Raw genomic sequence first — 12,908 nt, 5'->3', positions numbered from 1 at the left:
TGTGTGTGAGTGTGTGTGTTGCTAGAGACTAAACCCAGGTCCATGCACAGTTTAGGCAAATGTGCTTACCACTGAGCTGTAACCACATAACCACAGCCCTTTTTTTTTAAAAAAAAATTCATCACAGCACTTACTCTGTGAACAGTCTTTCTCCTTTGCCACTGTGTGTTGGGTGTTACTATGACAACATGTTGTCATTCTGAAAAAAAAAAACAAGTTGTCCTTCAAGAAACAAGGAGCTAGGTCTCATTTTTTGTTGTTAATTTCCACAAATCTCCTCTTACTTAGCATCCAGTTTAGCATAACCTAGGGCTGACTACTTCTTAATGTAGAAATGTCTAATTATATTTTATGAGCCTAAAGAAATACACACAGCACCTAAGTTCATAGGTTTTTCATTTAAGTGACTCATAGTTTAGTTCTACTTAAGCCACAGTGGCCTTGCACTGACCTCAGTGCCATTAGGCAGCTGCTAGCAAGAACATCCATATAATTTCCCTTATTTAGCTTTCCTCATAGCTATTAGAAAAAGTAAAGGAAACCTTTTTTTCTTTAACTTTTGTGTATCTGTAACGGAAGTACAGGATTGATATTATTGATTAAAATTTGGGGTTTTGGAGCTATAGTTGCCTACAGATTTCAATTCTACCTGCTACCCCTCTTATATTACTCCTGAGAAACTGAAAGTTGCATCTACTAACTTATATTCTCCACTGTCCACAAGCAGTACAGCCAGAGCTTGAGCTTATCCATGTGGGAGGTGGAAAGTAGGCTTTCTCTATGGAACTATAGGCTCAAACGTAGTTATCTGTCCCAGATCTCCTCTCACTCATTTCAAGCTCTTTTGTGAACAAGAACAGCTCAGTTTCATCCACTCTCCCTCCCAGCAGAGAAAGCAGAAGTAAATAATAACATTGGATTTCTCAATATAAACTGTTTTTGTTCCAGGTATAGTGGTGCACAACTGTGATCCCAAAGCTGAAAGGGCTGAGCAGATTGTAAGTGTTAGGTTGGCTTGGCCTACAGAAACTGTAATTTCACACATAAACATAAACATAATCACAAAACACACATACACACACACACACACCAGGGTGTGTTCTTGTAAAACAGAAACAAAAACAAATTCCCTGCTCGCGGAATGAAAACTGTGAGACTAATTATTCACTAATAGATGTGTAAACCATAAGCACTGGCTCATTCTTTCGCTAACTCATAACTTATTTAACCCATTCGAAGTATTCTATTTCTTTTATATGGTTAGTTACCTCTCCTTCAGTACTGGCCCATTTATTCTTTTGAGTCTTCTTTAATAATCTCACCCCAGGATTTCTATGGAATCTCTCTCAGTATCTCTCTTTATGGTATCCTGAGATCAGTTATCTGTTGCTTTATTTTGTCCTTCCCCACACCACCAGTTCCCAGGCAAATCTCCCTTTTATTCCTATTTCCCAGAATCCTCTCTCTTCCTGCCAATGTCCCACCTCCTATTTCCTATCTCTGGTAATGGCCTTTGGCCTTTTTATTGACAGGTGATGCTTATAAGAGGTTCTGTTTGACTACTATGTGAGTTTTTGTTTCTGAAGCTTCTTTGTTACACTTTACTATATTATATGTTTTCTCTATGCATATTCTAGTTTTCTAGATTTGTCCTCCTTAAAACCGTGAAAAATATCACTTTCTGATCCCTGTGAAAACCAGAAGAAAAGCTGCTAGATGAATCATTAAATGAAAATTACTGAGGCTGATTGCACACTCCTGTATGCCAGGTTCAGAGGTGCTGAGACAGGAGGACTGTTGTGTCATTGCTTTCCTTGGCTGTGAAGTGATGATAAGGACAATAAGGCTACCCAGGGGAATTCCATGAGGTCCTGCCTCAAAACGAGGAGTGTTTGCCCAGCATTGACAAGAACCAGGCATAACCACTGCTATCTTGAAACAAAAAGAAATTCTAGTTCTTTTCCTGCACAATATTAGTAATATTTTACAGTACCATTGGGAGAATATTTGGGTTTTATCTCAAAGGAAGGGGTCTCCTTTTCTGTGTTTATTCCTAATTCATGGTTCCCCTCCTCAGTCTCTAGAACACAGCCCCAGGTTTCTATTTAAAAGTTCTAAAGGCAGAAAGTACCAGCTGGAATATCAAACCCAACTTCATTTTCTCTGTGATCCAAGCAGGGGGTTCAGCCTCAGTGGGATGACAAACAATTAGACCAGCAGATTTATGCGGTATGAGGCAGCAGTAACTTGGCAGGGTTAAATGAAAGGTATGAGTCTCTCTGCCTTTGGGCTGTTTTATACACAAGACTAGGAAATGAAACCAGAAACAACAGGGAAAAGAAAAATACTGCTTACTTTGTCACAAACATCAAGTAGAACCCTGTCTCCTGTGCTCTGGCAAGGTTAGTTTTTTTTTCTGTAACCAAAGACATTCTTTACACACTGACACTCTGTCTATGGAGTAGATTTTTAAAGATTTTTAAAATACATTGTGCTGAAGGGGAGAAGAGAACTCAAGGGCAGAACACTTGCTAAGTGTGTCCATAGCCCTTAGTTAGAACACTTGATAAGTGTGTCCATAGCCCTTAGTTTAATCCTCAGCACTTCAAAAATTAAATATCGAAACATAAAATGCATATTATACATATGAGGGGAATGCGCTCTTCATGGTGGCTTTGAGGACACCCCAAAGCATCAATAAATAATGTCAGTGCTGCAGCCTCTGTCCTCGAAGAATCTGAGTCAACATGTCTGGGGTGCGGTTATGCAGCTGCATTTTATAATGCACCCCATAAAATTATTGATTCAGCTAAAGTAGCATCCATGCAAGGTTCCAGAATTGCTTATTCCCTTAAAGAAAGTTTTCCTTGTGTTTGCTGTTACGTGTCTCAATTACTCCTAACTCGAAAATCTGGGACCAAGTGAGACACAAGATAGATTCATCATGGAAGTGAACATGTTTTTCAGAACCAGCAGTTGGCTAGAGCTAGTTAAACATTCTTGAACACATGCCATGTAGTGAGGGCTCTAGAGAGCTGCCTGAATAGCCTTCACAAGCAGGGATATACACTTTACCTATAGAAAGCAAAGACACAGAAAGGTTAGCAATTTAAGAAAAAAAAAAATCACAGAACTGCACATGCTTCTGATTTAAATCTGAATCTCCTGACTTAGTGTTTCCAGGGAAGATGCTCCAGGAAGTAAGGCCTTGCAGAAGCTACCGGTCCTGAGACACTTTTGGGCAAAGTTGGTTGCCTTTGATTCCGTGTCTGATATCAGGTGTCAAATGTTTTCTGCTAGGTCTATTCTTTCTCTCTTCAGGTTGACCTACTGGACGCCTAAATATAGCAATGTCTTAAATAAAACCAATGTCATCTTTGAAAATGAGCCCTGAGGAGGCTCCTTTTCAGTTACACGGATCTGCACATGGTGTATCAAGGTAACACTGCACCTCTTTCATCCCTGCTTCATTATGAGTGCCAAATAAGTAAAGCCAGGAGCAGAAAGCACTGACAGAAGTTTAGTAATTAGCTATTCAGGTTCAGTATTGTCGTGGGTTGTGTGGGAACAGGCTGGGCTCAGAGCCTGGAAACACCCTTGCGATTACACAGTAAGAAACAGGCCATGTCTAGGCTGAATACCTTCAGAGCTATGCAACAGAAACACTATGAGACTTGTTAGCAAAACCTAGTAATAAATCTGAGTAAATCAAGCAAGGACAGAGCAGGAGTTTGAGTATGTTATTTTTTTTGTACTGGAGTTACACACATTCTTTCTCTAAGATTATGTACACCAGCCACATGATAAATATACCATATTACTGATTTTCAAAGTTTTAGAATTACTATTTTTACTTAAATGTTTATCTAAATATTCCTTTCCCTTGTCTTTTCATTATTTCTCCCTAAATTCGCAACAAAATGTACTCAGATATGTTTTCTTCCGATCTTGTGATTTTTTCCTCTTTTGTGACACTTACCTCCTAAGCCTGCCAGTCGCCCAGTCACCTAATTCTTAGTAGATATGGTAAGAATGAACATTGTCACTTGCAGAAAATGAGTGTGACTGCAGATAATTATATTAACTTAAGCAAATTTCACAATACAAATTCCATATTTGTTCTTCATTTCTGGCTTCTTGATCTCATATAGATCTCATATAAACAGAAAATATGACAGTTGAAGCAATGGTCAGAGGAAAAGTTGGTGACATAGGTACTAGAAGGGGAGGTTGGGTAGGAGGATATGTTCAACATGAAGTGTATGTTGAAGCAAGCCAGAACTGAATGTATAGAAATGAACTGGCCCACGGAGTCCTGGCTATTCACAGTAGCTCTCTGGCCCCAACACTGGCAGTCCTGCACAAAGTCAACACTAATAGCTTCCAGAAAAGCCCAGCAATTGATCACATGGACAAAACTAGTATGAACCAAACCCCAGAAAGTTCAGTTTGTCTGCGTGTCGCCTAGCCATGCAGTCTCTGGCATGTGATCCATACACAGTTGCTAACTTTGGTTTCTTCCACTATAAAATCAGGATTTACCTGGTAAGGAATGGGCACCTAGCCTAGATATAGTACTTTTGATTTCTGTTGTGTGTTATGTATGGGTGCTTTTGTGCATGTGTCAGTGTACACTGACATGAGTGTGCACATGGAGGTCAGAGATTGATGTCAGATATCTATCTTCCTCAATTACTTTCTGTATCATTTTTTAAATTTAAATTGTTTTTACGTGGAGTTTCTTACCACTATTGGGGATCACTGAATTGGCCATACAGGCTGACCAGAAGTCCTCTGGTTTACGATTCCCCAGCACTGGGACTGCACATGTGTGCTATCATGTCTGGCTTTTCACCTTGATGGTCACTATCTATACTTAGGTCCAAAGGCTTGAGGAGCAAGCTTTTAACAACTGAGCCATTTTTCTAGGCCACAGATACTTTTTAAAAGGTCTCTAAATTATAGTATATTGTTTATAGTCATATACAAAGAACAGTTTGATCAAAACAGACAACTTCATTTGAAAGTGACATACAGATGTGTGTTTTGTCCGGTACATAGAAGACATGAATGAATTAAGGAGATTATAGCATAGATACTTGTTCTTTCTGTAAACACCCTTACTTAATGATGAAGAGCATTCAAGACTCTGTTTCTTACCTTTGGACTTCCGGTCATGGTATGACCTGCCTCTATAATGAGGGGTGTCCAGATACAAATTCTCCAGATCATCTTGCCAAGACACTGGATTGAAGTGCTTAAGTAGATCTTCCACAGTATCGAACTCTGCGATAGTTTTGTCCAGGGCATCAGCAGTGAGAGTGGGGTCCGTTATTGATGGAGAGTGATAGGACACCCCCTAAGAGTGACATACATCTCAGTGTACTTTCAAAGGGTCCATTGCTGTGAAATATAACAATCACACAACCATATACAAGGAACACAGACAGGCATTATCATCGAGATGTCATGCCATGGCAGTCTGGCACTGAATTGTCATATTATTAAACAGAATGTATAACTTTAATGCACAGCATAGAATATGTTTTTATGAAAGTCAAAGCCAACAAGACCCTGTAACTTTCAGTTTACCTTAGGTTTGACAATATCAAAAGATATAGTCTAAGTAGGAATATTAAAATTGATATCTGATTACTTGGTTCCTTGTCCCAAATCTTTCATGTATCAACTAATATTAGTGAGAATTACAATTCTGATCTCTCAAGTAATTTCTGATGATATAATATATTCTCCCATGCTAGGTTTCTCTGTCCCCCTTCCATATTACTCCCATTGCAGATGTTGCGTGAGGTGAAGCTCTGCAGATATACTGATAAAATCTGGCACTTAGCCTGACAACTTATTTGCTGACAACAAGGATACTTAGTCCAGAAATGGGCTCTCTTAACTTAAGAATGCAAGGTTCACACAGGAAGCATATTAAAAAGAAAAAGAAAAATACTGCTACAACTTAGCAGTGATCCCACTTGTCATTAAGAGCCTTGGAATATTGTTGAAATGAGGACCACAGTACCATAGAAAGACCAGGAAAGGATTATGAATTTTGCCATGCAAAGAAAACATTCTTACGTAAAATGCCTAAGCACTTACTCCACTAACCTTTGTACAATCTTGAGGTAAATGAGTCATGAGTCAAACAACTCTGTGAAAATTCATGACCCATTAACAGGGAAATAGAGAGAACATAGCCTCAAATGATCATCTAAACATTCTTAAAGACACGATGAAACAAATATGATCTCCCCTTGGGTATATATTTTCTTTCACTAAAGGAAAGTGGAAATTAATGAAGACTTGCCTTTCTAAACCTTAACTGCAGTTTTATATGCAGTATTGTAGAAATAATACATGCTGCAGAGCTCCCAATGGCAAATAAGTGCTCTCTCTTTCCTGCTGTTGTTCCCTTGTCTACAATTACTGTTCGTATGTCTGTGGATGACTCCACCATGCCTCACCCGACTTGGTGACATTATTGAGTCCAATAAAATCATCTAGCATTGGTGTGACATGGACTCAGTTTCATTTATGCTTTCTAGCACAATGGGAAAGGAATGTGGGAATTGGTGAGTGTGGTGGGGATGGAAGACAGATCGATGACTTTGTTCACTTTTAGTTAGCACTGTCAAAATAAGCACACATCCTCATTCTCTCCCCAGCATGGTGAGTTCATCACCTGTGCTTGAGACCACACAGGTGTATACAAACAATTGTTTATCTGGTCTCTTGGCCTTTGTCAAGCATGACAAAAAGAGGGACTTTTTAATATTCTGGGCTTAAAGACACACTCTGCACTCACCTCGTTGATGACAATACAACTCCATTCAGGTGCTGGCATGCTAAATTGTTCAGATCTTTTTAAAAAAAATTAAGTCTTTTACATTTATTTATTATGAATATGAGTGTTTGCATGTATGCGGGCATGTATGTGTACAACATACACACCTTGAGTCTACAGACATCGAAGATGGTGTCAAGTTTCCTGGAACTGGATGATTGTAAACCATCACAAGGGGTACAGGGAAGTAAACTTGGGCCCTCTGCAAGAGCAGCAATTGCTCTTAAGTACTGAACTGTCTAGCTCTTGTTCCTTCCATGTATCTCTCTGTTTGTGTGTGTGTGTGTGTGTGTGTGTGTGTGTTCGAGAGGGGGGGGGCTGAACATTGGTGGATCTATCTTAATATTTATATATCATGAACATGACTCCTATAAGTCAGTACTGTAATTACAAGTCTCCACTGAGCCTGTGTGAATATTCACTCTATAATTAACTTGATATCACAATGTGGATCTGACAGCCTCCAAATCAAAACGAGTTGACAGAAGTCATGAGGCTGGCAGCATTTAAAAACTTTGAAATAAAAGTGAGAACAGTAACCAAGCCATCCACACACAAGTAAAGCTTCTTGCTATCGTTCTGGAAAAGAGGCTACAAAAAGTATTCTCAGAGAGCTCTCAACAATGCCTGGAGTACCAGACATACCCAGACATTACTACAAGATCAAGCTCTTAAGGGTCTCAGTCCCTGGAATGGAGGTAGGGTGAGGTGGAGAGATACAATCTCCTCTAACACTAAACTGGAGGGCAAATTCAAACCACAGATAAAATTGAAACCTGACCCTCTGTGTAAGATTCATGGTTGTTTTCCAGGTTCCATTTAGGGTAGTTGGCAGACACAGGAAGATAGATAAGGGCACACTTATATGTCATTAAGTGAGCTAATAAGCCTACAAGAAAATTTGCTTTTGAAGTAGGTATTTTAAAATTTTCTGAACGAGAGTCATGTATGTATACCTCCTTCAGCTATGGCATGTATTTGGTTGCATTGGACTTTTGTTGTATATTTATGCAATTAAATTAAAATGTTAAAGTCAAATTTTAATTGAATTAAAATTAACACAAAACATGCCTACTGCATACAAAATAACCTAGAAACTACTTTGAGTAAAACAAAATACGATGGACATAGAACTTGACAGTTGTCTAGTGATCCTTCACACTACTCTGAACATCTTACAAACAAAAGCAGTTTTAAAACAGGAAGGGACAACAAAGGGGAAGGGTGTAAGAGAGCCGTGAAGGCAAATACAAGCAAAGCACACAACATGTATACAGTATACATCACTGAAACACATCCTCTCTGTGTGCTAATGAAAACTAATAGAAACAACAGATTACTTGATTCACATGGTTGTCCAATACAGGTAAAGCCCTGGAACTCAATCCACAGATATATATGGACCAGGGATGACCTTTCCCAAATGTTCCAAAGGAATAAACAAATCCTCCTCTTGTTTAAAAGCCTGGCTGAGGCATAATTAGGTCAAGTCCATGTAAACTGTTTGGCTCTATACTTAGAGCAGGAATAATCAGACCACCCTGAATCACCATGAGTAAGCTGGAAAAGCTAAAGTGTCCTTCAGCCCTTGTGTACACTGTGTCAATAGCCACAGGCAGATACCTGCCCTGCCCTTCTCCTGAGCAGGTGGAACGTCTCAGTGTTGCCTGCCTCATCTTGATCTTTTCCATTTGACAGAGCTTGCCTACACGAGCTAAGCAGCAGACATGTGAAGCACAGCTAACATCATCAATCCTCAGTACTCATTTTCTATGTACTCCTCTAATGTAATATTTTCTTTGTTTTAGTTTTTTGATAATTTCATATATATATATATATATATAGTGTATTCTCATTAAGATTCACTTATATATTTATAAAGATAAATCAGAATGTTAATTTATCTTTCTATCTCTTGCCATCACCTTTCTTCTTCTATTCCTATTTCCCCAACATTTTTCCTCCCATTTTCATGGGCTCTTAAAAAAGCAAAAACCAAAATGAAATACTCTTAGTGCTGCACGTTTAGGCTCAGGTGTAAAACAACCCACTCTATGGGTATACCTTGGGGGCCTTGTCCCTGAAGGGAACTGACTCCTCATTCTCCAGAAGCCACCAATTGCTCCTCAGCTAGCGAGAGACTTCATGAGCATAATTATGTCAAGTCCATGTACCTTGATCTTATGCAGGTCATCTGTGTATAATCACAGATGCTGTAAGTTCATGTTTATAATTAACTCCTCATGTCTGGAATATACTGTTTTTCTGCAGATGTCAACTACCTCTGGCCCTCACAATCCTTTTTACTTCCTCTTCTTCATGATCCCTGAAGGAATCCATGATTCCTTGGGGCAGAAGGTGTGAATATAAACTGATCAGCCACCATGGGGGATCTCAAGAGGCAAAGACTCCATGTTTGCTGAAACCTGCCATAAAAGGAATTTAAAACATTACCTCAGAAAGAGAAAAGAAACTTCATTAGCTTAAAAACAGTAACACTGATTCAGCTCCATGGCCCCATGTTAGAACCACAGACACTCGATCACCACACTTGAACCTGGCTAAGGAGAACTTGACACTATTATCTTATGTTTTATTACTTCATAAGTTCTACATGCAGGACTGGTGAAGGAAAGATCTGTGCTTTGCATGCAAAGCAGATGAGGTAATAGGATCCTGAGAAATGACTAAATTTGGAGGAAATAAAATGAGCCATGAACCATTTTACAGTTGCAGGGTAAGATGTACTCTGTGCTAATCAGAACCCTGTGCATGGCTGATTTTCACTTTAGTCATCATACTGTAAACAGAGAGATTTTCTCGGACTGGAAATACCCTTGAAATTGCAAATGTTAAAGAGGAGCCAACCAGGGGTGTTCCTGAAAAAAAAAAAAAAATGGAGGAACTCAAACTGCCTGCGATTTGGCTTGCAGTCAAGCCTGGGTTCTTAATGCAGTTGCGGTTCCTCTGAGGCTGACCCGGGCTTGTCCAGCAGTTTTGTTCACTGGCAACAGAATAATAAATTACTCACAGAAAAAGAGCTTGTGACTGATTCCCAGTTGGTCTCTGAGGCTGCTTCAGGTTGGAAATCTTCCTGGAAAGTAAAGACACATCAACGAGTCAGTCACCACTCTGTTCAATTCACTGTGCCCATGTGGCAGCATCTCAGCCTTCTTCATCTTCTTCTAAATACATGACCACAGGAACAGGGCTACATTCTCAGCTAACAAGTCACCATTGCTATGAGTTATCTGTAAACAAGAAACCCTTTTACTATAAACATGAACAACTGTGTTAATATTATCTTGTAAATATGAGTGAAAGAGAAAATGGTAAAGACAGAAGTTCAAATTTAACTTGGTATCTATTGGTGTGTGACCTCCAGTGACCTCCTCAGCCTCTAATCCTTCTGTTCTTCATCTGTAATGGGCTGGGCTGTTTAAACTGCAGAGCTGTTTCATGAATTGAATGTAGTAATTATGCAATTATAACTGGCATTTAATAAGTGCTTAATATAGAGAAAGAATAATCATTGTCATTATTGATATGTTTGGTTTAAACTAGGTTCTAAATCAAGCTCAACACTGCCTGCTGAGCCAGTGCTCAACACCAAAGATTAACCTCAGAAGGCTGTCCCAGATTCCATTAACAGATGTTTGGAAGAAAGGCAAGGGTAAGACCATGACTGGGGGACAGACAGTACAGAGCTGGCCTAAGAGAGTTATCTCTGACAAGACCAAAGGATTTGTGACAGCCACTGCCCTCACAGAAAGAATTATTCTCAAAGGCAAAAGGATCTTTTTTTTACATGATACTTTCACATTAACTAATACACACCAGTAAATTAAACAATAGACACATAAAGACACATACAGACACACACACACACACACACACACACACACACATACACACACACACACATACACACACACACACACACACACACACATGCATGCATGCACAATGGGAAGGAGAGCTGATTCTGCTATTTCTACATGGCACAGGAAGTTTCTTGTGTCTGCTAAAATATATCATCCAGATAATTTCTTTCAGTCTGTGTTGAGTTTGAGGTGTCTTGTGATGATACTAAGACACATTCAGTGACTCAAGTCTGAAAGCTTATTTGTCTCAGTATGTTTACTGAATGAGAGCTAAGAATTAGGCCTAATTTCATTTGCAACATGAGGGTCTGAAAGTGCATCTTTTGATTGGTAATGATGACATTAGTTTACGTATAAATATTGGCTCTGAAGGCAATTTCAGCTGTTCAACTACAGAGAGCTGAATCACACATGAGGTAGGAGAAAGCAACTGACTATTGACCATTATTCTAAAGCAACAACAGTGAATAAAGAGAAATCAACAACAAATATGTGTTCAGTACATATAGGGATCACAAAGGACCAACTGTAGAATGATACATCCAAAACACATGAAGACTGGGCCTTACAGGAGCCTCTTGGAAGCAGACTAGCAGGTAGTGCTGGTGGAAAGACTACAGCTTGTGGGAGAACACCCCAGGTATGTGATTAAGTGTGGAGCGCCACCTCACATAGCCGGCCTCACATAGCCGTTACAGCCGTTGCTGGGNGNGATACTATGTTGCGCATGCGTAAGCCAGGCCACACCCTAAGGNNCGGAGTGCTCGCCTCTGACATCACATCGTATGATTCGACCTGTGCCAATCCATCAGCGCCACGTCCGAGGCGGAGTAGAGCTCCTATATAAGGGAGGCAGTTCTGTTGCTCGGGGTCTCCGTTTTTTGGAAGCTTGTGCTCTCCCTCTCAAGAGTATAAAAGCTTTGCTACAGAAGGATCCTGTTTGTGTGCTGCGTCGTTCTTGCTGGCGAGACGGTTGGCGCGGGACAATTAAGTTTTCATTACTGGAACCACTGCCCCAAAACTGAGTCCTTAACAAAGAAACAAGTGTTTCTTAGCACAAAGTTTTGGATACTGGAAAGTCCCAAATTGGGCAGCCCTGTACATTAGCCCTCTGGCAAAAGCCTAAGGCAAACACATCACAGTGACAGCCCATGTGGATGGCAGAGATCACATGTTGAGATAGGAAGTGCAGAAACTGAAGGACTACATTAATTAATACCCAGATGGCCTTAATATTGCCCCCAGAAAACAAGCCGCTCAACAGGTGAGCCCCTGAGCTCACACTCAAGCCAAAGCTAAGCCACAGTACCAGTAAGATAATCCCAAGAGCTTTTTGCAGATCATACAGTTTTCATTTCAGCTGTTCATGTAACATTTGTTAATCACCTAATATGTTAGAGTGTAGTCTCTAAAGTGAGGTTGAGCCAAAAGTGAATAAGACTGCAACTGACCCCTCAAGGATCATTAACTCATCAGAGTTCTCTGATGTCACTCGGCTACTATAACATGGAGTCAGAAACTGTTCCTGAGATGGAAGGAAAGCATTTCCATGTCGAAAAGACTTTTTGATTGGAATCTTGCATGGTAAGTAGAAGGTTAGTTCCTACAGAAGGTTAATGAGTTGTGTGCTGAATGTGGTATATTTGAGGGACTTACACGACACACATGTTAAAATAGTCAGAGGATGTTTTCCTGTAGACAATGGGATCTTATGAGACAGACTTGAACGTGAGACACAGATCTGGGAATCATCCTCACAAAGTTGATACCAAAATCAAGATGAACGATGTGAAATCCAGAAAGGCTCTCAGGACTACAAAGAGGTTTAGAAATTTTCAGCCCAATTTTCTCATTGTTAACAATTGATAAATAACAAGTAGCTTATATATAACCCAATGTCAGGAGACACATGACAAGCTCTGAGATGTAAACACCTTTGGGTGAAGCTATAGTCATAAGTAGAAGCTATGAAGTGTTCACTCTTGTCACCACAGCTGTCTCACAGAATGTTTGTGTGTGGGGTAGTCCCCAGTTGCAGCTAACACAACAGCAGAAAAGCAGACTGTACATTTGGGTCTGGGATGTCACTTCCAGAGGCAATACTTAATAAATTCCATGATTCTAGTTTCTCTCCCCCTCCCCTCCCTTCCCCTCCCCTCCCCTCCCCT

The 12,908-nt window shown here is 39.9% G+C and overlaps 1 protein-coding gene across 2 annotated transcripts in view; it reads right to left on the bottom strand.

Annotated features, from left to right (window-relative positions):
* Positions 1–12,908, bottom strand: part of Pdgfd (platelet derived growth factor D) — a 214,468-nt gene that overhangs the window by 22,248 nt on the left and 179,312 nt on the right. For both annotated transcript variants that reach the window (XM_021207208.2, XM_021207209.2), the window contains exons 4-5: positions 9,888–9,950; positions 5,161–5,359 (exon numbers count right to left, since the gene is read on the bottom strand). In XM_021207208.2, the coding sequence (XP_021062867.1) occupies positions 5,161–5,359; positions 9,888–9,950 (262 nt within the window). The remainder of the gene's footprint in view (positions 1–5,160; positions 5,360–9,887; positions 9,951–12,908) is intronic.

The sequence above is a fragment of the Mus pahari genome, chromosome 10 (assembly GCF_900095145.1).
Source record: "Mus pahari chromosome 10, PAHARI_EIJ_v1.1, whole genome shotgun sequence".
NCBI lineage: Eukaryota > Metazoa > Chordata > Mammalia > Rodentia > Muridae > Mus > Mus pahari.
The sequence above is the reverse complement of the archived record's forward strand: the minus strand, read 5'-3'. Positions and strand labels throughout refer to the sequence as shown.